The sequence below is a fragment of the Salvia hispanica genome, chromosome 4 (genome assembly GCF_029641045.1).
Source record: "Salvia hispanica isolate PSC_SH4W2 chromosome 4, Shi_PSC_v1, whole genome shotgun sequence".
NCBI lineage: Eukaryota > Viridiplantae > Streptophyta > Magnoliopsida > Lamiales > Lamiaceae > Salvia > Salvia hispanica.
Window position 1 is genome coordinate 51,812,372 of NC_142695.1, and position 25,829 is coordinate 51,838,200.

The 25,829-nt window shown below is 34.7% G+C and overlaps 4 protein-coding genes across 4 annotated transcripts; all 4 read left to right on the forward strand.

The window, feature by feature from the left end:
• The first annotated feature begins 1,182 nt into the window (after positions 1-1,182).
• On the forward strand, positions 1,183-5,232 carry LOC125195870 (putative methyltransferase PMT3). Its single transcript, XM_048094136.2, has 8 exons — positions 1,183-1,373; positions 2,313-2,754; positions 2,845-3,009; positions 3,130-3,312; positions 3,435-4,029; positions 4,115-4,227; positions 4,319-4,539; positions 4,626-5,232. Exons 2-8 carry the CDS (start codon positions 2,488-2,490, stop codon positions 4,936-4,938), a joined length of 1,857 nt encoding a protein of 618 aa, XP_047950093.1. The 5' UTR covers positions 1,183-1,373; positions 2,313-2,487; the 3' UTR covers positions 4,939-5,232.
• A 5,986-nt stretch (positions 5,233-11,218) lies between these two features.
• LOC125192696 (uncharacterized) lies at positions 11,219-16,890 on the forward strand. The gene is made up of 14 exons (XM_048090323.2): positions 11,219-11,589; positions 12,269-12,613; positions 12,919-13,093; positions 13,582-13,665; positions 13,749-13,990; positions 14,076-14,295; positions 14,766-14,845; positions 14,935-15,019; positions 15,218-15,349; positions 15,430-15,543; positions 15,626-15,673; positions 16,138-16,222; positions 16,338-16,394; positions 16,473-16,890. Exons 2-14 carry the CDS (start codon positions 12,390-12,392, stop codon positions 16,571-16,573), a joined length of 1,647 nt encoding a protein of 548 aa, XP_047946280.1. The 5' UTR covers positions 11,219-11,589; positions 12,269-12,389; the 3' UTR covers positions 16,574-16,890.
• A 644-nt stretch (positions 16,891-17,534) lies between these two features.
• Positions 17,535-19,701, forward strand: LOC125192697 (uncharacterized protein At4g14342-like). The gene is made up of 4 exons (XM_048090324.2): positions 17,535-17,657; positions 17,770-17,855; positions 17,977-18,100; positions 19,422-19,701. The coding sequence occupies exons 1-4, from the start codon at positions 17,652-17,654 to the stop codon at positions 19,467-19,469; spliced, it is 264 nt and encodes an 87-aa protein (XP_047946281.1). The 5' UTR covers positions 17,535-17,651; the 3' UTR covers positions 19,470-19,701.
• Positions 19,702-19,798: 97 nt separating this feature from the next.
• LOC125192694 (Tetratricopeptide repeat (TPR)-like superfamily protein) lies at positions 19,799-22,797 on the forward strand. The gene has a single exon (XM_048090322.2). The coding sequence runs from the start codon at positions 20,018-20,020 to the stop codon at positions 21,953-21,955; it is 1,938 nt and encodes a 645-aa protein (XP_047946279.1). The 5' UTR covers positions 19,799-20,017; the 3' UTR covers positions 21,956-22,797.
• The last annotated feature ends 3,032 nt before the right edge of the window (positions 22,798-25,829 follow it).

Consider the following 25,829-nt stretch of genomic DNA (forward strand, 5'->3'; position numbering starts at 1 on the left):
ATAAGTTGTGTAGTAATATCAATAAATGAAATGATTACTTATTATATCGAAGAAACAATCCTATCAATTGGGCTAATACCTATCATCCCATTTAAATTTTGATACAGCTAACTTAGAAGAATTTGCTGTCACTGAAGTGAAATTGGGCTTAGGTCCAATAAGATATGAATAAGCCCAATAAGATGTGAATAGGCCCAATAGAAATGTCGGCATCAGTCCAGCTCAAGAGAAGCTACCGACAGCATGATTCTCTTTCTTGCTTTTGTCCAATACCACCGCGTGACGCCCATTATTTCTTTTATTTAATTATTATTCACAATAACCAACTAATTAATACCCATTTACCTCATCAAATTTAACAGCTTGCATTTAATTCGTTCGTCTCAAAATAATGGCTTGCCCAATTCATGATTACCACATTACTCATAATTCTCTTAATTCTAGTATAATTATTTTTTGTAGGTCAAGGTAAATACGAAATTTCCACTTGGAGACTATTGATTTATTATTATGTCCTATTAATATGCACCTAATTAATTGCATATGTAGGCAGATTACAATCATTGTTGTTTGAGATGGATTAAGTTGAACATTTTATTTTCATTTATTTGTTCCAGAAGCACATTAATTATGGCGGTAGGGTTTTCATTATATTTCCCTTCAAATTGCAGATAGTTTGAACTTTGAATAGACATGTTTATTAATGTCAATTTACAGATCTAAATAATGACTCCTTTTGCGTTTTAAATTTTTAATATTTTCCCGTTGTGTTTGTCACGCAAAATTAATCTGATAAACTTATATTTGAGTCCATATTATAAAAAACAAATCAAATTACTGGCAAAAAGTATTGCAAATGAGTAAATATTGTTGAATACTCCGTATAGCTATCATGCGAAAAATTATATTGTGAATCTTATTTATATTATAACGTATTATTAGACCAATAGTAAAAAAGAAACTGAGACTTTTTTAGGAACAAAAAAATGACATTTTAGTTTCTATTTTAAGTTTCGACCTAGATATTTATGAAATTTCTAGTATTTTCCAATTAAGAATACTATAAATTGAATTAAGGCCCACACAAAAATAAAAGTTTCACTTTTTCCCCTCCAAATAAAGGAAAAAACTCACACAGTAAAAAAATAAAAAATCACAGAATTTCATATCAGATCTAACCCATTTCATTAACTCTCTCTCTCTCTCTCTCTCTCCTGAGATTTACAATTGTTTCCAATCATCATAATATAAAGACGGCAGCTTTAGCTCTATCTTCACTCACTCACCTCTATTGGATGGATAAACAATTGATTTGTACTCTAATTATATCTCCAATCTAACTCAGATCCGCCGGCCTCAATATTTTCGATTCGGTAAGCAATTTGCTATCCTGATCCGTTTTCTACTTTTGGCGTATGTTTACAATTAATTGAAAGATTTGGATGATTGATGTATCTGTTCGTTCCTACGGAAAGTTATTAATGTTTTTTAATTGCAATGTGACTTCTGTTAATGCATCATGTAATTGGATGGGGATTCGAGGTTTCGTTTTCGTAGATCTGTCTCGATTGAGCTGTTATTCTCGGTTATTTTGTGGAGAAAGATTCGATTTTGATGCGTGGATTTAAAATAAAAGTATGGAAGCTTTGCTTTTTGTAAATGGATTGATTTAAGTGTGGTATCTTCAGAAATCATGTACTACTATCTTGCTTGTGATGATTCATCGAAATAGGCAATGATATGCTACATTTATCGATAACTGAATCTGAATATTTGTTTCTGCAAATTTTCATTCTGCAAGAAAAAGTTTCATTTAACTGGGAATCTAGTTGCTGAGATACTTGGTTCCTGACTTCCTGTAATCGAGATTGGTTGTTCTATGATAATCTCATGATTTTTCATCTTCAAATACTTAGTGTAATACTTATGCTGTAATCTCACTTTGTGATTTGAGTCGGTGTTAGTAGTACTTAACCTTCAAATCATGTTTGCTTTTTTGGTTGCGGTTTATATAGATGTCTTGTTGTGGCTATAGGGCGACAAAAGCATTACAATCGAACAGTTATATCTCTCGACTAGCAATATATTTTGCTAGATTTGTTATGTGAACTCTGTATTTTAAGACTTGTAGTACCTAATTGAGCTTACTCTATTCTGTTTAGTTAAGCATCCATGGGAGGAACAGTAATCAATTTCTTCTCATAAATTATTGTGGACAAATGTTTTTATTGTTAAATTTCCTGGCTTATTTTGATGAATTATTTAGATCCTCTTACTTGTCAGATTTATCTAACTGCCGATTGATGTTACAGGTTTCTTCACAGGCCATATTGTACTGAATAGTTGTGAGTGGTATTTCTTCACAAACTCAAAAGCCTCTGTAACACGACTATTCCTGAGGTAGTAGTTTCACCCCAACAAGAAAAAAGGGAAAAAACTTTGGGTGGTTGGAGAGGCGGAGGCCTAAGTATTAGTGAATCTACATAAATGTCGAGGGGACGGCCAGATGGAGCACAAAAGAAGCGGTTGTTGACTATTATATTTGCTGTGGCTCTGTTTCTTGTTTTTCTATATGTCTACCATGGCTCTAAGAATACCGGGGAGTCTGCGTTAGAGTATGGGAGCCGGTCTTTGAGAAAGCTGGGGTCTTCTTACTTGGGTGGAGATGAAGATTCCGATCTTGGTAGTAAGCAAGATGAAACCAAGTTTGGGCTAGATGACAATGAGGATGGTATCACTCCCAGGAGCTTCCCTGTAAGTGTTTAGACAGCACATTTCAAGTTAGTCTATCATCATAAAAATGATACATGAATTGTATCTAATTGACTGTGTTTGGTTTCTAAGGTCTGTGATGATCGCCATTCGGAGTTGATTCCCTGTCTGGACAGAAATCTTATTTACCAAATGAGATTGAAACTGGACCTATCATTAATGGAGCACTATGAGAGGCACTGTCCGTTACCTGAGAGGCGATTCAATTGTTTGATTCCTCCTCCTCCCGGGTACAAGGTGAGGTGTTCGAGCTCTAGGTTTATAGAACTGATTTTGAAGTTTGCTATTTATTAAAGTTGGTGAATTGATTGTTTCGCTTGTTTCTTTAATTCTTTTTACCCTTTTTTGGAGCTACAGGTCCCGATTAAGTGGCCAACTAGCAGAGATGAGGTTTGGAAAGCTAATATACCTCACACTCACCTTGCACACGAGAAGTCGGACCAGAACTGGATGGTTGTTAAAGGCGATAAGATTCGTTTTCCAGGAGGAGGCACCCACTTTCATTACGGAGCAGATAAATATATTGCGCACTTAGCAAATGTAAGTGTCTCGCCATCGCAGTGCCAAGAATTGCATAACTAACCCGATTAAGTAAAAATAATAGTACTGCATTTGCCGATTTATCACACATTTTTACTTGTAATTATACTTTCATTTGGCAGATGCTCAACTTTTCAAACAATGTATTGAACAATGAAGGAAGATTGCGCACAGTTTTTGACGTTGGATGTGGTGTGGCAAGTTTTGGTGGTTACCTACTTGCATCTGATATCCTTACCATGTCGCTTGCTCCTAACGATGTGCACCAAAATCAAATCCAATTTGCTCTGGAGAGAGGGATACCTGCATATCTAGGTGTTCTTGGGACGAAGAGGCTTCCTTATCCAAGCAGGTCTTTCGAACTCGCTCACTGTTCTCGTTGTAGAATCGATTGGCTACAGAGGGATGGGATCCTTCTCCTTGAATTAGATCGGGTGCTTAGACCAGGAGGCTATTTCGCCTACTCGTCCCCTGAAGCTTATGCTCAGGACGAAGAGGATCTGAGAATATGGAAGGAGATGAGTGCCCTAGTCGAGCGCATGTGTTGGAGAATCGCGGTTAAGAAAAACCAAACTGTCATTTGGCAGAAGCCATTGAGTAATGATTGCTATTTGGAGAGAGAACCCGGTACTCAGCCGCCTCTCTGCCGTTCTGATGACGACCCTGATGCTGTCGGGAGTGTGCTGATGGAGGCATGCATTACTCCTTATTCTGACCGTAAGCATCGTACTGAGTAAATTCATTCTGCCTTTGGCAAAGTTTATCTGATATAACTTTATGACATTCTGTTTCCCGTTATCAGATGATCACAAAACGAAAGGTAGCGGACTGGCACCATGGCCTGCTCGATTAACTACTCCTCCTCCACGCCTTGCTGATTTTGGCTATTCGAGTGATATGTTTGAGAAGGATATGGTAAACAGTCACATTCTTTCTCTATTTTTTGAATCCTTAGAACTCGTTATACAGGCAAATATATTGATATTACCTTTCTGATTGAAAATAGGAACTATGGAGGCGGAGGGTTGACAACTACTGGAGTCTCTTGAGCCCGAAGATCTCATCTGACACTATCAGGAATGTGATGGACATGAAAGCGAATTTGGGGTCTTTTGCTGCTGCCTTGAAAGACAAGGATGTGTGGGTGATGAATGTTGTAGATGTTGATGGACCCAAAACGCTTAAGATTGTCTACGACAGAGGCTTGATCGGCTCAGTTCATAACTGGTACGACCGAGGCTTGATCGGCTTGATCTTCTCCTTAGTGATCTAGTAACATTTGATGATTTGAGTACTTGTGTAATAAACTGCAGGTGTGAGGCCTTCTCTACATACCCAAGAACCTATGATTTGCTCCACGCATGGAATGTACTCTCAGACATCGAGAAGAAGGGTTGCAGTGGCGAGGATCTACTGCTTGAGATGGACCGCATTCTAAGGCCCACCGGATTTGCCATTTTCCGGGACAGGCAGCCAGTCATCGACTTTGTGAAGAAATATCTGGGCGCCCTGCACTGGGAAGCAGTGGCGACTGGAGAGGCCAGTCAGGACGATGGAGACGAGGTCGTTTTCATCATCCAGAAGAAGCTGTGGCTGACAAGTGAGAGCTTCAGAGATGCAGAGTAAGCTGCTGTGGTTGGTTGATGTGCTATTGTTATACTTGTTCAACATATTCTTGGGATTAAAGAAGCATTTCCCCAAGAAGTAAAGGGAAATTCATTTTTCTCTTCCATTTCTTTTTCTTTTTGCCCCTTTTTGTGCTAATTTATGCTTTAGTGGACTATGCATTAAGTAATTTTATTTATAGGCAATATTTATTGTGTTATTGTAAAATTAAGATTTTGGGGAACCATAGATGCTACTCAGAATAATTTACTAGCCAAATATTTATGTCATTATTTATATTTACGCGTTTCCTCATTTTTATTGTTTTCTTTTATTTTCTTATTATTAGAGAATCTCCATTTGAGATAATTACACAAACCCTTCATATGTCAAATTATAATTTCAACTCATTAAGTATATATGTAGATTAATTCGTATATAAATAGCATATTTCTGTGAGTTTTTAATTTCTAGCTTATTTTGCAAAATTAATTATTTGAGTCTGTTTTCACTAAGATAATAGTACTGTACTAGTACTATATACGAATAACATGTTTATATACAACTACAAGGACAACCTGTCTAAATGAAATCCAATGAAAGTGATGATGATTTTCTTTGAAGGCATTAATCGATCTAGTTCCAACTTATGATGTGAGAAAAAATAATTTTGTGGTTTGTGTTTAGTTAGTCAATTTCTGCAACCTTTTATTTTTACAAAAAAATAGGGGACAAGAATTGAGAGAGTACATTATGTGTGAATTATCCGACAAATTTTTTCCTAAAATATTCCAAACCAGACACACACGGCCTTATAATGGATAGTACTTTGGGCTCCATCACATGTACATCTTCATTTTATTTTATTTTATTTTCTAGATCAAAAATCATTGCACATTTGAACTATAGAACATTCCATATGAATAGGCTGCCCCATTCATGTTTGATTTATTTGATGGGGGACCCATGAATCATTTCATTCATCATATCTATTTTCTCTTTAAATCTCCATGTCCCAAATCTAAATTTGCGCTTGTTATATTATAAAAATATACTCCATTATTATTTATCTCTTTCTATAAAGTAGGGAAAATGTACCACCACGATTACTTTCAACAAATTCAAATTAAATTGAATTAGTAAAGTGTTATACCCACTTATAAAAATGAAACAAATAGAACTTCTAAATACAAACGTGACAAATCGACTAAATGAAATATTATCGTTTGACGAAGCATTCTAAAAAGTGTGATTAGGACAATCATATTTATATATTATACAAATATTAAATAAAAATGTGAAAAGTGGGCTTTGATTCTAGTAGTATTTCATTTGTGAATTGATTATATCGATAATTATAAATAGAAATATTAACAACAAGTGAAATGCTCGCGAAAAATGCTAACAAATAGTATTAAGTGGTATATTTATTTACATGAATGTATTTATTTGTTCACACGTGTTTTGCCAACCTACAAATTCATAAAATTGGCCATATTCGTGTCACCACTTGGACTTATCACAGCTCACTAGCCTTCGTATAATTGTTTTATATTTTTAATTAAAAATTATATGTGTCAACTATATTATAGTACTATAAAGTATTTTAAGTTATAGAATTGATAAGGGAAAATAGGAAAGAGGAAGAGAGATTCATAAAATTTTGGGCACATGCGATGCCACTCGAATCCATATGCTAACACTCAATTGGGAATTTGTCCTTAACATTGGTAACATGCTATGACATGTGGTCCCTTCTACAAATATTTTTTCCTCATAAATATTAACTTAAAATATTGGAAAAATCTAACAAATATTTATATACTCTCTTTAACAAATAAAGCATGCCTTATATATAATCTGGCCAATTAATTATTTAACTAAAAAATTAATTACATTTTCTATTGAGGAATTTATTTGACCAGTTTTAATCTCACAGTATTATAATAGAACTATTTCAAAATTGCATAATTTTGTGAATAAAATTTGAAACTCACATTAATTTTTTATGAGATTTCACCAACTGAAATTGTAAAAGGTACAATTCGAAATTTCAAAACTCATATTAATTTTTTTTGTTAAACTTTATAAATTCTAAACCCAAATAAAAGCTTGGTTATGTTGATTAGAAATCATAGTACTATATTGGTAAGTTCGTTATTCAGTAAAGTAGCAGTGAACTACATATGAGTGAAGAACTTTAGCAATAAAGTCTTTTTGACTAGACAAGAAATATAATAAATTACAACTTTATAATTAATTATTGAAATGGTAATTAGAATCAATCGCAATTAGTGGCATGATTTCAAAAGCTAATCTCCGTGGAATGCCTTTTGCTCTTTAATTTGTTTGTTCAAATAAAGGTCTATTAATGGACCCCTCTTATATGCCTTAATTTTGGGTAACGTGCCCTTTGTTGTGGGGCAATTTTCTACTACCAAATTTGTAGCCACCTTTTTTACCTTTCTCAATTTAAAAATTTCAGACCTTGCGCATAATTTATTAGGGTTAATATTAAGTTGATTTGTAATTAACAAACGTACGTACAATCTTGCATCCTAAATTTATGATTGTTAAATGTTCTATTTTTTATTTGAGTACAATTTATGTTCTTTTAATACTTGTATTTTATTTTTACTAGTATCAACCCCATGCATACTTACTGAATTTTCTTCATACAAAATAAAAAATATCAATTAAATAATGAAATGGTAAAAGATAAATATACAGAGTTTATAAATCACATACAAAATTATCTAGAGTTCATATATAATATTATATGAAGTTATGATTAAGTTATATGCATTTTATTCATAATAATGATGAGAATTCAGTTAATGGTAACAAAAACTACTAATTATCAAATGAAAACGGTAATTTTAATAAATTTATATGGTAAGTATATTAATTATTGTATTATTTATTATTGTTACTAATATATTATCAATTAATAACTTATTAAAAAAATGTGGATACACTCACTAAAATTACGAACCATATAATACAATTATTATTATATTTTTCATTATTAGCTTATTAAGCAAATGTTATTGTAGTTTTAAATGTATTGATTATATTATTAGTAACATCATAATAATTTACTCAATTAAAAGTTAATTGAAACATTTTATTTCAATTATTATGTAAAAATTAGATAATTTAGTTATTATGTCAATTAGTTAATTAAATTTAATTGATTAATATGTTCAAGTTCGAATAATCTTATCTTTATTTGATATTTAAACATAAGATAAGTAATTTTAAACAAACACATCCTCTGTAACACATTCCAAGAAATCATAGTAGTAAATTTCTAGAAATAATACTTTGCGATAAACAAATTTGGCTTAAAACAATTGATCAAAATGAATTCCCATGATATTATGTCAATTATATAATGTGATGTAGTAATTTACCTTTGAGAAACGCATTTATCTCTAGTTGGTTTATAGTTGTAGTATGTATTTAGATAGTGATATCGAATATGAATTAGTTGCAGAAATTTATGGGACTACGGTATTAGGTATAACTGTATAAATATATCTTACCCTTAAATGGGCAGATAGCGTTATTTTTTAAACAATATGAATAATTATATAACGTGGCAAAATGACATCTGGAAATCGATAGTCTCGGATTTGATATTTCGATAAAATATGGTCAGTTATAATTATTTCATTTTATTTCAAAACGAAATATAGACAGTTATGGAGAATAAATTAATAAAAAAGTCAACAATCAAATCCCAAATGGAAACATCTGTGCTAATTAATAATAAATCACGTTAATTATTTATTGAACATCGTGAACAGAAAAATAAGTATATGCACAGGAATCCATATATTGGTGGCTAAGGAATTAAAAAAATTATCCAGTCATACTAATAATAATTTTAATTAATACTAAGATATTTACTTACGCTTTCCCACTAATTTTGAATATGGATCATGACTATTAATTTATTTTCCATTTTTGTTCCAATCAAAACTTTTCAAAGGCAAAACCTAAATGGCTATTTCTTTAATTTTATTTTATTAAAAGAAAAAAACTTACATATAGTTTAAAATATAAAATTTTATTTTATGAAATTAATTTTTTAAAATAATGAATTATTCTCATTATTTTTTTTTTAAGAAATGTGTGGTAGTCATAATATAACTTGTTTAACATCACTCGGAAAAATAACAAGATGCCCAGATTTATTATCATATACTCCCAAAAATTAATTGCCTAGTTAAAGATGCAAGATCTGAATCCTGAGTATTATATTTTTCAATTGTGTACCTAATATGTACGTCCCTTCGTACACGAACTTGGTAGTAGTTGTTTATTAAAAAATACTACTACTGGTATACAGAGCGGTAAGAATATTCCAAAATTAACTTCTGATTTGGATTAATTTGTACATTAATATATTTTGTGTGAACAACGTCGATTTTATAGTTTGGTCGATGATGATACATCTATTTAACAATGAATATGGTTTTAATTTGATGATTAATTTGTGAATGAACATGGTTTTAATTTGATGATTAATTTGTACATGATGAATATTGGTTCATGCACTTAATATATTTGGGTTCAAAACGGGGCTTTGAAATTTGGACACCATATGAATGTAGTATAGGAATACACACAAAATTAATAAATTGGTGTTCTCGCATAAACGGAATAATGTCGTGTCGGATTTCGTGTAGTAATAAGTTATCACTAATATTATTATTGCAACTTTTTGTTTGTTAGTTAAGTTTATTTGGGTATTAGTTTTTAAACATTGAAAATTTAAGCCTTATATGACTATTGAGATTTCTGAAATTAAGTTTTTATCGTGTCGTGTCTTTATTAGGCTGTGACATCACAAATTAAAATTGTATCATGTTCGCATTTTTCGTGTTTGTACGAAGAGTTTTCTTATCGTATTGTGTTTGAATTCGGATTTATCGTATCCTTTCATTATATGACATGATAATGATTCAACTCGCATGCCCCATAATACCCATTTAGATCTACGAGAGCATCCACAACCCGGCACGGATTCGAGCCCCAAGTCCCCTCCATGTCATCATTCCCCAAAATTTCAATCTCAGGCCACAACTCTTCTAACCCTGCAGGCACCATCCAGGCCACACTATTAAATTACATTGTTCACAATTACAACATATTTTACTCGTAATATATAATACGGTGAACAACTATCTAGGCACTGCATTTGGGTTGGGCGATGTCGGTAGGTACCAGTTGTTGTCGTTGACGAACGCGTTCATCTGTCGTCCGTCGCTATTAAACCACTCCATGACAACCACACATATTGAAATAATTTAGAGGATAGAAATGGAGAAATTGGTGGAAGAATGTTGAAGAAATGAGATATAAATAGGCAAAAAAAATAAAAAAATATATACTATATAAAAATTTTGGGGCTTGCGGTCTGGCCCGAAGGACCTCCATCGTCGGGTCGGGACTCGTTGGGGCACGGCCCGTGTGCCTCCAACGCTAGGTGGGACGCGACTACGTCACCAGGCGCGGCGCAAGCTGCCAAAATGCTCCCTCCAACGCGCCAGGACCGAGCCGGACCCTAGTTGCGGCCCGGCCTGGCAGTGTTAGGTATGCTCTGAGTGTAAAAGATCGAGTCCTCTGCTAAAACTCATGCTAGCTTATTAAGATGAATAATTATAACTTTCAATTTTCTATGCTAATATGTCAACTAATAAATCCCCTTCGTGAAAAAAATGTCTACTATTGTTCAAGGGGCCATTAATATTACCTACTCGTATCAATATTCTAGACATATTTGTCAAACAATTCAAACAAGAGTTGTGACTTTGTAATACACGTGAAATCAAGGCCAATGGAGACTTTGTTATTGGTAAGAAGTTTCAGTATATCCAATCCAGTATGTTTCCCACTCAACCTTAGTTTTTCGATTGTGTCTTATTGATTAGTCCTTGGTGATTTTTTCGGTGGTGATAGAATGTACTTATCTTCCTCTATTTGCATATTTTTATTGTCCGTCATTCGTTTGTCCTGTTTACGGTTTTTTTGGTGAACTTAATGTTTGCATTGTTTTGTTTATTCTTATAAGTGTTGTTTTGGTGAATTTTGAGATTTGTCAACTTTTTGTGTGAACATTTCGTTCATAAAAAATACAAAATCAAATAAAAATCAAAGATAAGCTAGAAAATGTGTGTAGGAGGAGAGAGGAGAGTGAATTTTGAGGGAGAAAGTTGGCAATAAGCATCTTTTAAAGACAACGCGTTTTTGCCGAAAAACGCGCGACAAATTCCAGTTAAACCCAACCACTGCAATTAGTGTTAAACAGAGGTTTCCACTTTCCCCTAAATAACAAAATCGTGATGAAGAAAATGGTTTTATCACAAAATTAAAATTAAACAATGATTTCTCTTTCTCTCTCTCCTCTCTCCATCTTTTAATGGCGAAATGATGCCACCAAAGCATAAAGCTTCCATTACAAACCTCTTCTTCGATTAGCTTCTCTCTCTGCAGATAATTCTAGGGTTTGGAAATTCACTGCTTTTTTTATTGGAGTCCAGAGCTTTTAAATTTTTATGGTGGTATTTATAGCTCATTAATAGATAGCTGCTTTTATGGATTCTGGCTGCTGGTTGGACGGTTGACGCAGTTCTACAAGCTGTCTGATTCAATTTTTTGCAGGTGAGTGATTTGACTAGTTCGTCGCTTTTGGTTACGAGATTTTGGGGATAATGCTGTTGATAGATCGCTTCGATACGGTCAATTGTGATGCGAGAGTTTGAATTTTGCTCAAAAAATTTGATTTTCTGGAAGTGTTTACTTCATTTTGAGAATCTTGTTATTGGATGAGCAATAATGTGGCTCATCGAATAGAATACAAGATCATTTCCGTTTTGATTGTATATGGAAAAATGGAAAATTTGTTGTCTCATTTAGTGATTCTATTTTTTTTAAGGTTATGTAGATATGCTATTTGATTGTGTAGCTTTTCCTTTCTCTTTTTCTGTTTCTCCATTTGAGGGATGAGTTTATTTCTGGACTTATCCTTGATCTCGAATTTTTTTTTCCTGGACTTGTCCTTGTGTGTGTGTTTGTTATAAAATTCTATTTTTGGCATTTGGGTTTATGTTTGGAGCAGTCTAAGTAGGAGGTTAGTGCAAAAGTTTGTTATCCAATCAAGGAAAATTGTTGAGAATTCAACACGAGATCAGAAAGGATGTATTTTGAATAGTATAAAATTAATTAGAGTCATGATATGGAAGTTTTGGATTTGCTAACGACCAAAAAGGCGTTTCTTGGCATGAAAGAAGATTGACTACCTTTTTTTATTTATTACATATTATTTCTCTGCTTTACGCAGCGTTCCCAATGTACTGGAAGCTTGATGTGGAAGGATGGATGTTATTTAGGACACTAAATTTATAGCATCCGAAAATTCGCACCTCACCCGAGTTTTGGCAACAAAAGAGGAGTCGAAGTAGATGGAAGCAGTTAGGCGTTGGTGTTCTAAGCTCCATTCTAAGGAGAAGCATAAGACTTCGAGCAAGAAGACAGAGCCTAGGCCTAATGGAAAAGAAGGTATGAAGGCACATTTGAATGAGGAAACACCTTCAAATGCAACTAAACAGAAGGCAGCTGCAGCCAAGCAGTATATTGAAAAGCATTACAAGGAACAAATGAAGAGCTTGCAGGAAAGGAGAGAGCGGTATGTCATTGTTCTATCTTTTGTTGTGGATTTTACTTGACAAATTTCGCCTCATGCTATATTTCGCCACAAAATTTGCTTCTTGTCCTTCCATTTGGCCAGATCCTCAATTCTACTTTACCTATGGGTTCCTGTTTGCTGTTCCCCAAAAGAGCATTTTAATTAACTAATGCCAAAGCTGCATCTCATTTCTTGCAATTTCTCCCGTTCTCTGTTTTGGGGGTTGTTTTGAACAAAGCCATTCCTGTTGATTTGTCTTACTTCAGGTGCAGATACTGAATTAAACTTTTTCTGTTTTCTTTTAGACGTGATATGCTTGAGAAAAAACTAGCTGATGCTGATGTCTCCGCAGAAGAGCAAAACAACATTTTGAAGTACTTAGAGAAGAAGGAAACAGAATATATGCGCCTTCAGAGGCATAAAATGGGTGCTGATGATTTTGAGCCATTAACCATGATTGGAAAGGGTGCATTTGGGGAGGTCCTTTCTTTCTCTCTCTCGTGTGGATTTGATACAATTTTCTGTTTTTGGTCTTGAGTACTAAGTAACATATCAGCTCCTTGATATGATATTTGTTGATACGGCTACATGTTTCTAGTCTTACCTTTTATCTTCATGTAAAGCTGGCATATGCAAATATCTCAATTGATTCTAGTACCGAAATTGATAGTAAATGATTGCAACATGGGCAATAAATCATCATTCAAAAGGAGGACTTCCCTCCAGGTTGTGGTTGAGGCCCATGCAATTTCATTCATTGAATGTAGAAGTAAATTTTGTTTAAAGCAAGCCAGCTTAGATTATATGAATTGGTCAGTTACTAATCGCACTTTTTTTCTTGTTCTTGTACTGATGGGCATGTAGAATAGAAGTTTGTCATAGCAGTTGATGCTGATTTCCTATGCTGCATGTTAAGCTTTTTCCATATATGTGTCTCTAACTTTTTCTAAAACAATCGTCCTCTTCAGGTTAGAATCTGCAGGGAGAAGAAAACTGGCCATGTTTACGCCATGAAAAAGCTTAAGAAGTCCGAGATGCTTCGTAGGGGCCAGGTAAATTAATTTCTCATTCAAAACAAATAACAACTGTGTGAATTTTCTCTATTGTGCTTATTCCTCTCAGCCTCCATCTCTAGGTTGAGCATGTAAAAGCAGAACGGAATTTACTGGCAGAAGTTGACAGCAACTGCATTGTCAAACTCTATTGCTCTTTCCAAGATGAAGAGTATCTGTATCTAATAATGGAATACCTTCCTGGTGGAGATATGATGACTCTACTGATGCGTAAAGATACATTAACGGAAGATGAAGCCAGATTCTATGTAGGAGAAACAGTTCTTGCAATTGAATCTATCCACAAACACAATTATATTCATAGGTTTGTCTTACTTACTGATTGTCCAAGTTGAATGATGTCCTCTACTATTTCAAATTGATATCAGATCTTTCTTCTTTCTTTTCAGGGATATCAAGCCTGATAACTTGCTTCTTGATAAATATGGACACATGAAGCTGTCTGATTTTGGATTGTGCAAGCCACTGGATTGCAGTAATATTCAAGAAAAGGATTTTACTGTAGGCAAAAACTATAGTGGAGCTCTTCAAAGTGATGGGCGCCCTGCAGCACCCAAGCGCACTCAACAGGAGCAACTGCAACACTGGCAGCGGAACAGGAGGATGCTTGTATTTTTCCAACTCGTTCCAATTCTTAATTTTACATTATTGACCTAATCAACACTTAGCTTCTAATTCTGATATGATGAGAGTTCGTGAACTTCATTTGTTCAGAGTTAATACCCACAACTTTATTATTAAAAAAGGAAAAGGAAGAAAAGATAGGACAATGGGAATCAGGAATCACATTTTGTTTGTTTGTGTCTGCTTTAAGCACGCGCATAACATTTTCTTACAAGGTGTTGAACAAACATGTGGACAAGGATGAATATAAAGACACATATATGCATGTGTGTGTGTGGCTTAGAGGGACTTATATTCGCCTAGTGCATAATAATATCCTAGTGTATCAACTTGAAATTGTGCCTTGATGATATAGGCAGCACTGTTATATGAGATTACATTCTTTCTTAGAAGAATGTTGGCAGTCGTAAGGACAGCATGTGATGAGTTCAATCTCTTCCTTATTTTTGCTGTAGGCCTATTCAACCGTTGGTACACCTGATTACATTGCTCCAGAAGTTCTGCTGAAAAAAGGATATGCAATGGAGTGTGATTGGTATGTGTTTCTCAATGTTTTTGTTTTCATCTGAGAAGATATAGTGATATTTCAGATTTAGACTGTCACACCATATCCCAATTTTTTAGGTGGTCTTTGGGGGCAATCATGTATGAGATGCTTGTCGGGTATCCACCATTTTATTCTGATGAGCCCATGTCTACCTGTAGGAAGGTAATGAAGGATTCTTTTTCATTTGCTTTGCTGTTCTACATGCAGCTTCCTTGTAGACCCTTTTACTTATTACTGTACTTGGTTATACATTACATTACGATTACCAATTTTCATTTGTAAGGTAACAGATTTTAGCACAACTGAGATCAGCACTTTATAAATTCTTGCCTTAATCTGTATGTATTGCTCTTTCTGCAGATAGTTAACTGGAGAACGCATTTGAAATTTCCAGAAGAGGCAAAACTGTCGCCAGAAGCTAAAGATCTTATCTGTAAACTCTTGTGTAATGTAGAGCAAAGGCTTGGTACAAGAGGTGCTGATGAAATCAAGGTGATCTTTTTGCTGTTCTAAATGTTCTGAAATGGTGATAGTAACGAACCATCAATTTATCTGTTTCACCATCTTTTCAGGCTCACCCGTGGTTCATAGGCACTGAGTGGGATAAATTATATCAAATGACTGCTGCATTCATTCCTGAAGTTAATGGTGAACTGGATACCCAAAACTTTGAAAAGTTTGAAGAGGTTTTCCCCCTTTCTAGATTAACTTTGTCTGTTCCTTTCCGCTTTCCGATTATTCTTGCTTACGATTTGGTTTTTTTTGCAGGCTGACAGTCAAGTCCCTTCAGCAGCAAAATCAGGCCCCTGGAGGAAGGTGTGTACATGCTGCTATTAACCTTTTTTTTACCACCGTTCTCGTTGTGATATGCAATCATAAATTATCATTGAAAACCTGGTTTGGTACTCAAGAGAGCATGGTATTTTGTTTGTTTGATGCTGTCTATGATTGTGGTATGGATCAAGATCCCTCATGTAGCAATGTGTTCTTGTAGCTATATGAACATATCTGCCCATACATCAGTGATATGCCCTTGAAAAATAATGTGACAAGCTTAATGAAAATTGAGCTAGCTTCGGTGAAGGTTTCCAACAACAGATGCGAAGGTTGACCTCAGAACGGCTCACATTTTTTGTACCATGACTTGAAAATAACGCAATATCATGAAAAGAAAGAGAAGATATTGTCTGGGAAAGCGATCTAGTGAAGCTTGTCATTTTATTGCTGTACAAGTCTCTGATGCTGCAACAAGATCTGATATTTATTTCTTTATTACACAGATGCTTTCTTCTAAGGACGTGAACTTCATGGGATACACCTACAAGAACTTTGAAATCGTGAATGATCATGAAGTCCCAGGAATGGGTAAGTGTCATATTATCTGTTTCCATATGCTAGTCTATTTTTGGTAATCCATATTTTTCTGTTTCTTGAACTAAACAAGTATCGACTGATTTCAATGTGCCTGTGTTTCTACCAGTTGAACTGAAGAAGAAGAACACTAAGCCTAAGAGACCTACTGTGAAGTCCCTTTTCAGTATGATCCTTTTCCATCTCAGCTAGTTTATAGATATTGTTGGTACTTGCCCTTATATTTTCTTGTTACTCGTATTAGGCGAGGAGTCAGACTCAGAATCCACTCAGTCTTCATCAAATGGAAGTTTCCTAAACCTGATACCTCCTAAATCAGATACCTCAAAACAACGCGATTTTTAGAGCTCGATAGCTACCAGAGTGAAGGAGTGGTGTAAAGCATTTTCTGCATAGCTTCATTTGGGTTGTCTTCCTTCTTCATGCGCTTGAACAACTGTAAGTGGCCATGATGATGGCAGTTTTCCAGCTATATTTAATTGATTCTGCAACAGCTTGTGTAAATCATACCCTCATTGTACATATTTCTCCTCACTGCTTCTCACAAAGGATGATGTAATTCTTTTTGAATTTTCAAGCTGTAGAAACTAATTCATTGTTCATAGGATCAATGTGAACAAACTACAATTTTGAAAAAAAAAATGAAGCTTTGTTTGCTGCTTTGTTGACTGTTGTTCATACTAGTACTACCTCATGAGTTCTAGAAATTATACTCATGCGATTGCACTAAGTATAACGAAACTAGGAAATCATAGTGTTCATATTTTTGTTTTTATTGTAATTTATACTAATTTTGATTTTTTCAGTATCATTTTCTGAATATATAAAAAAGTAACAGGGACTAAATGTCAGTAGGCTTTTTATTAGTAAGTGGCATATAGTGTTTAATTAGACACATTAACCGATTGTATATCAATGCATGTTGTATTTGTGCAAATTGTGAATTATGCATTTGACATTAATAATAATATTATTATATGAGTATATAATAATAATTTAAGTAGTACAAAAATATAATTAAAATACTGTATAGTAAAATAAATCACAACTAATAATTACTAGGGTAACTATTTTTGTAACAACTGTGAAATGACAAATTACCATGATAAAGGTAATAAGTTTTCACGAGTAATTTATCGATAGATTGATGTATCTTTAAATTAATAAGTTTCACGATTCCAAAATTATTGATTTATAAGAAAAATTGCCATAGTAAATTAATATGCACCTGCTTAGATAAGGAAAGAACAAGAACAAGAAAAAGATAATATTACTAATACTCATGTGCTTACATAAAACGCGCGTTTACAAGAGTCGCTTTTTATCAGTTCTCTCTATAAATCTATAAACATACTAGTTTACAAATTACAATCAAAATCAAACCGCTCTTTTCTTCTTCAGCTCTCTCAATCCAAGTATCAATATGCAGGTAAACAGTTTAAACCCTTACTGAAACCCTAGTTCTTTCCTTCGAAATTCACCATCTCTGGGGTTATTCAAACTTTGATGGATGCTAATTTGCGTGGCTTTGATCGGTGTAGGCGAGCGACAGGTTTAATATCAACTCGCAGCTCGAGCATTTGCAGGCTAAATATGTCGGCACAGGGCACGCCGACTTGACTCGATTGTAAGTGCCCTAGCCACAACCTGAGGAAAGATTTCTTATTTGACTCGATTGTTTTCGACGAATCAACTCTTATTTTTTTCTTAAATGTTGTTAATTTTGGGGGAAATTGCTTCTCTTGTAGTGAATGGGCGGTGAATATCCACCGAGATAGCTATGCCTCGTACGTCGGGCATTATCCGGTTCTGGCCTACTTTGCGGTCGCTGAAAATGAATCCATTGGGAGAGAGCGCTACAATTTCATGCAGGTATACCCTCCGCTGGATCTTTTTGTTTTATTTTGTGGTGTTTGGTTTTGTCTTTGGTTGTTAATTTAGTCATCTGGTGAAAGCAGGGTATTTCAATTTTTTGGGCCTGTTGAGTTTTTCAAGTTTTATTTTATAACCTCCTTTAGTTTCTTTATTTCTTGGACTTGGTGGTTGGTTTTTGTAGATTTGTATGGTGAATGTTTAACTGATTGTCTATGAAAATTATTCAATGAGATGTGAGTCGGTTGGTGCAATCTTTTCATTATTTGGCCTTTCAGCTTTGAGTTAGGTTTTCTGGTCTAAATTTACAATGTTTTGCGAGTACTTCTTGGTAGTGCTAGTACATATATTTTGATTCGGTGTGGAAGGTTTTTGAAGAAGATGGGTGGGTGTGCCACATTTTGTATTGTTTTGGCTTCAATTGGTCATTGTACAATATGCATGAACAGAAATGAATGAATAATGTCATTGATGGTATGTTTGATTGGTTTTATTCTTACAATTAATCAATGGATTGATGAAAATACCGCTTATACAAAGTATCTGGCTTACAAGTTGTTGGTTTGACATGTCTGAGAAATTGGTGTTATACTACTATATAGTATTTTTTATTTTAACATGATTATCTATGCTAAATGGTTTCCTGCGTCATTCTCGCTGAGTGTCTTATTCTGCCAGCATATATGAGAGTAGATTCTTGTAAAGTTGTTCATATTTGGCTCCAGCCGCTCATCTGCCCAAACCAAAGTCAGTTCAGGTGACTGATTTTTGGATTGGGTGAGGGGTCAGTGGTACCACCAAAACTATTGATTGGGTGGCTGAGAGAGGCACTCCAACCCCGGTTGAGGATCTTATAATTCTTTTGATTTAAAGAATGTTTATTTGCTTTATAACTGATTGAGGGGTCACTTCTTTGAAGAAGTATCTTGCCTCCCTTGGACCCTCAGTTTCTCTTCCCCTCTCCGTTGAGCGCCACATTCAACACCAAGCCTGCCAATATTGCATCCACCCACAACCCAAGTGCACTGCATGCACAAACAGAGTTTTGGACTGCCACTATCACCTCCCTTTGTCCCCCCCCCCCCCCAACCCACCTTATAGTCTTAGTGGTTGAGGTGAAGGTTTGCTCTCCTAACTGAACAAGACAACCATAGTCAGCTTCCCCATTAAACACCTGTTGTTTCTGGTGAAAAATAGTAATCAGGAGACGGTGCAGCTTTTAGAACATCTAGTACTTCATATGTTTGATATTTTGGAAATTGTTTGTGGCTTGGTTTTTGTATCAAAGCTAATATCTTTCGAATTCCCAACTTCCGTGCAGAAAATACTTTTGCCATGTGGTCTTCCTCCCGAGAGAGAAGACGACTGAAATGCCTCTGGAGAATGTTGTGGCTGGTGAAAGCTAAAAACTGCACTTGAAAGTTCTCAGAGACCCGGCCATGGCTTCCGCCTCTATCCTCCTATCTTAGCAATTCTAGATTTGGCACTTAAGCTTTAAATCATTCACGCTAGTCTGCTATACTTACCATCTCTTAAAACAATGCCTGATTTTTGCAAGCAAAGATTGCTACTTTTTCTAGTTGCGATTTCAAGAAATTCAATCTTGTTGTCTCTCTTTCAGAAAAGAGATAATCTTCGGTTTTGTAGCCATAGACTTACACAAATCTTTGAAAATTGATACACGAATATTGCAAATACTATAAAGAAATACATTATGGTTAATAAAATGACAAAAATAAAGTTAGTGGTAATCATAAAAAAGTTACAGAATAACAATATACATAAAATTCATTTTTTCGAAAGCTATATATAGATTTAAATTTAAAAGAAGGAAGAAAAGACATCTTCACTGAAAATCTGAACTCTGAAGTTGAAGTGTTGAGGTTGAAGTGAGGAATTGCTGCGACAAAAAAATCGATGAAAACCATCGCAAACATTTTGGGAAATCCTTCCGTCATCAAAACTAGCTCTCAAGCCAAACAGCTCCACGCCCAAATCGTCAAACGCCAAGGAAATGCCATTCTTTTTGCTAAATCATCTGCTATCATTCTCTCGGTTTACGCCAACTTCAACCTCTTACGAGACTGCCTCGCTCTCTTCAACGCTTTCCGCTATCCAGCGCCGGGCAAGGCGTGGAAATCAATCATCAGATGCTGCGCTTCCAACGGAAATTTCGAAGAATCCGTAGCTTTCTTCAAGAAAATGAGGGCCGCGGGGAAATTCCCGGATAGGAACGTGTTCCCTTCTTTGCTGAAAACGTGCGCCCATTTGGGCGATTTGAGGTTTGGTGAAGCGGTGCATTGCTGCGTGATCAGGGTCGGCTTGGATTCGGATCTTTTTACGGGTAATGCGCTCATGAATATGTATGTAAAGCTGGAGCCTTTGAGCGCACACAACGTGTTTGATGGTTGTTCTGAACCAAAATGGGCGTTTCAGTTCGATAATTGTTTGAATAGGACTGTAAGTTCAGCTAGTTATATGCAAGATTGTAAAGAGAAGTTTGAAGAGGTTGTCGAGAAATTCAACTGTTGTGATGAAAATGCTAGTGACGAGTTGATGATTGTTGATGATTATGTGAGTTTGAAAAATTGTGTGGGAAGAAGTAATGTGGATTGCAGTGATGGGGAGATTGTAGCTGTTGGTAGTGTTTTAGAGAGGAGGAAGAATAGTGTGGAGAAAGTTTTCGAAACAATGCCAGTTAGAGATGTTGTATCTTGGAACACGGTGATCGGAGGGCATGTGCAAAATGGGATGTATACGGAAGCTTTGTTGACATTGAAGGATATGGGGCAGGGGAACTTGAAGCCTGACTCTTACACTTTATCTACTATCCTTCCACTCTTTGCAAAGCACGTGGATGTGATGAAGGGAAAAGAGATTCATGGGTATGCAGTTAGGCATGGTTATGACAAAGATGTGTTTATTGGTAGTAGTTTGATTGATATGTATGCAAATTGTATGCAGTTGGAGTATTCATACAAGGTATTTGGTTTACCTCCTCGAAAGGACAGAGTTTCTTGGAATTCCATGATAGCAGTGTGTGTTCAGAATGGAAGTTTTGATGATGGATTGAGATATTTTAGGGAGATGTTGAAGGCTGGCGTTGAGCCCGTGGCGTTTTCATTTTCAAGTATCATGCCAGCCTGTGCCCATCTCACGAGGCTATGTTTGGGTAAAGAGCTGCACGGCCACATTATTAGGCGGGGCTTTGATGATAACATCTTTGTTGCTAGCTCCCTGATGGACATGTATGCAAAATGTGGTAACATAGAGACTGCAAAGTGGATTTTCGACAAGATGGAGTTTCAGGACACAGTGTCGTGGACAGCCATGATCATGGCATATGCCTTGAACGGGCATGCCCTTGATGCCATTTCTTTCTTCAAGAAGATGGAGATGGAGGGGGTGAAACCAAACTCTGGTTCTTTCCTTGCTGTTTTGACGGCCTGTAGCCATGGCGGATTGGTGGATGAAGCTCGGATGTTTTTTGACAGGATGACTCATGGTTATGCTATTCCACCAGGGATAGAGCACTATGCAGCAGTCTCGGATCTTCTTGGCCGTGCAGGGAGATTGGATGAAGCTTATGAGTTTATTAAGATGCATATCAAACCAACAGATGCAATTTGGTTGACGTTGTTGTCTGCTTGTCGAGTCCACAAGAATGTGGAACTGGCTGAAAAGGTTGCCAAAGAAGTATTAGCAATTGATCCTGAATCGGTTAATGCTTATGTTCTGTTATCCAATGTGTATGTTGATGCGGGAAGGTGGAAAGAGGCTACAAAGTTGAGAACCACCATGAGAAGGAAAGGGGTGAAGAAGAACGAAGCTTGCAGCTGGATTGAAGTTGTATAAGTACTGATTTGTAAGATATTGTGCGATGAATGCAGCTTGAATGGGACGTGCCAACTGCCAGGCACGAACATGGTGCTGCATGGTGTGGATGAGGAGCAGAAGATACATATATATGGTGTCCAAGATCTTGCACAGATGGATTGTTGTTGGGATATCGTTCGATTTCACCATTCAAGGAAGGTGAATAACTCAGAGGGATTGTAGAGTCGTTTGAGCAAAGGAGTTGAGGTTAAGAACAATAGTAAATTTTGCTGCTATTTATACTTGAAAAGTTTGATTGATGAGGACTATATCTATGTTGAACTAGTTTGAACTGTGAGAGATGTTTTAGAACTATACAAATGCTGCAATCATGTGACAGAAATCAATTCTTGAATTCAAGTTTTCCTTTCAAAATGTTATAAATCCATTTGTTGCATATAGAGAATCTCCTCTGGATTAATTCGATGCAAAGCAAAGAACCTTTCGCTTGACATGCCACGAATCCTCTTGAAAGATAGGGTGTTGGGTTAAATCTCGCAATGAGCATAATCCTCGTGTTTAATTTGGAACCTTGGACGGACTGTCGGTGATAATTCGGAGGAAGGTGAGGATGACGTCAAGTCATTATGCAATAGGAGACACATGTGCTACAATGACCGGGGCAAAGGGTGTCCGTGCCTCGTCATCATCAGTGCACGTCATGTGTATCAAATTCGTCGTAGAATGAAGGTTTTAATGGAATAAGCGCATAGGGAGTTTTTTTTTTCTTTAAACTTTTCTGCAAATTGATTTGTTTTATTTACTTTGTTTTTAATCTTGACATGATATGTATATAAATGGACAATAGTTGGGTCCTGTTACTTCTGTTTGTGGTCAGCGTGTACCTATTTTATATTGTTATGGATAATTTATTTATTTAAATTTATGTCGTAAGATGGAATTGTCACAATCTTATTTGTTGTTTGCTCATTTTCTCGACCACTGTATCTCAATGGGACTAAAAAAATCTTTTAAGACTTTTTTCTTTTATTGATTGACAACGAAATATTTGGTGTTACATTTACATATAAATTATTGTTAAAAGGTCATGCTTTTTTATGCAATCTCGGTAACGAATTGGAGATTAACATGGACTTAGTCATGAAGACTTTAATTTTATATAAAGGGGAAAAATAGAATTCTCATATATCGACAAGTGCCCACAATTAAAAGAGAGAGATATTAGTAATTCACGAGAAAATTCCGTGCACACGTTATCTTTACTTTCACATAGAAGTTTCTTCAAAATAATAATTTAAACTAATAATCTTTTTAGGAGTACTACTTTATGCTACCAAAATCCCTAATAAGGGAAAATTATACCCTAAAACCTTGAGAAAAAAAAATAAAAAAATTACAGTCTATCACAATTTTTTTTAATAATAAAATAGAAAAGAAAATACTTGAATGTTAAATAAACATGTACTTATCTTTTAAAATAAGAATATTCAATGTAATTTGATTTTCATAATGAGATTTATAACTATCCAAAATAACATTATTAGTCAAAACTATAATATTAAGTAGTACTATGGAAAAAATATAATGGTGTTTTGGCATAGAATTCTTGTGTCAAAAAATCATTTTCCTTATTTGAAATATATGATAATGCAATTTAATTTTTCGTCTGTCTACCTGTCATAAATTAAATTTTTAGCAGCAACTCTTTATCCTACCAAAAACCCTGAAAAAAAATAAAATTTTACACTAAAACCCCTGAAAGGAGAAACTACAGTCGGTAAAAAAATTATTTTTTAAAGAGAAAAAAGTTATACTTAAATGTTAAATATAAATGTACTATCTTATTCAAAACAACGTTAGAATGTGGAGTAGTATTTGTCAAAAGATAAATATAATTAAAGATGAAAAATAAGGGGTCATTACATTATAGTCGTTGTGTAAAAAATCACTTTCCTTATATGATATAATCATGCTATTTTATTTTCGTTTGTCTACTTGTCATAAACTTAATTAATTTTTAGTTCATTAACGTAATTGTATTTTGACTTATATGTAAATGTAATTTATTTGGATAAGATATTTGCGTGATCACAGAATTCTTTGTCATTTAGTAGTAAGTAGTAGGCAATGAGTCTAATACTATTGTGTTGCTACAAATGTCACGGTTTATCTAGATATTTTTCGCATAATGCACTTCACACGAATATATTACTCCATCCGTCCCCGATTAATTGTTACTTTTTAACAGGGTACGAGTTTTAAGAAATGTAAACAAAAGTTAACTGAAAAAGTTAGTAGAATGTATAACTCACTTTTTTATATTGGTTTTATAACAAAATGTGAGTGAAATGAGTTAGCGGAATATGTGAACTATTTACCATTTATGGTAAAAATGAAGTGTGATAATTATTGATGGACGGACTGAAATAGAAAAGAGTGACAATTAATCGGAGACGGAGGGAGTAATATATTAACAAAATTAGATTTTAAATAAAGTCACACAAATTCTTTTTATAAGAATGAGTAAATCTCAATTTTTTACATTCCTCAACTAATAAAAATGGAGTATCACATATCTCGACTAAAAAAAGAAAAAAATAAAGTTCGCTTTACACGAGTTTATTCATTAGATAATTTATTCATGAGTTTAATTGTGTTTTATCTTCATCCATATCGATATCTACTGAATTTGTGGAGGGTCTTACTGATGTACTAATACACTGATTAATCTAGTAATAAAATTATTTGATTACATAATTAGTAACAACCTCTCTATCAAACTTACACGTTTTATTTGTTTACCTTATAAGGACAATATGAGATTTTTTCAAAGACTTCTTTCCATGTGTGTTTACAACTCAATCTCTATTTCCACAAATCAATTGAATTTATGAAAACACAAAGGGTACAATAATAGTAGTGCTAATAGATGTTTCTCTCTTATCTTAATAATATAATATGTGTAATCCGTAGGTCCTCTTATTCAATTGGTTTACATCGTAACCAGTCGATTAACTGACAATTTAGAACCGTCAATTATTGAAGTGGAGCCGGAATCATTCAAGGTTCTATATATATGCATACACTAACTGATTGTTTAGTATAAGAATCGAATAACCGAAATTATTTGTGTATGGGTTGATTCCGAAAAGATGCGTTGTGGAGATTCAAACTCAGCTCTACGACTAGTGAAACAATACACTGCACCACCACTAGACAATTCTCATCTGTCTGATTATGTTTACTTAAATATTCAAAATTAAAATTAAGTTATAAACATAAAAAATTAACTTAAAAATCAAAATTTGAATTTAATTTTGGTTTTTAGATAGGCAGATACTCCCTCGGTCCCAGTTTAAGAGTCTTGTTTTGCCATTTTCGTCCGTCTCAGTTTAAGAGTCTCATTTAGAATTTAGCATATCTGGACATAGAATTTAACCTCATTGTTGATAAAATTTACATTCAAATGTCATCACTTTCATGAAAATAAAATAAAACAAAATCCTAAACATACAAAAGTCAAAAGAGTTCCACTTTTCACTATCTCAATTCAATTATTACACGCTCCAACAATTTCTTAAAACTCGTGGTTTAACTAAATTGCACTCCTAAACTGGGACGGAGGAAGTACTACCGAGTACCGATGAACCCAAAAATGCAAAACACGGACCAAACTGAAAATCGCTACATCGGTTATCGGGCCCGTGATACCAAGATCCGATTAACTAAATGACCAACTCAAAATCCATGATAACAACAGTAAAAAATCAACCCTTGAAATTAGGTTTTCAAATTCTTCTTTTTTAAATCCGGAAAGGAAAAAAAAGGGAAAAAGGAAAATCAAACTCACACATAGATATACACACAAATATATCTATATGCGTGTATATAT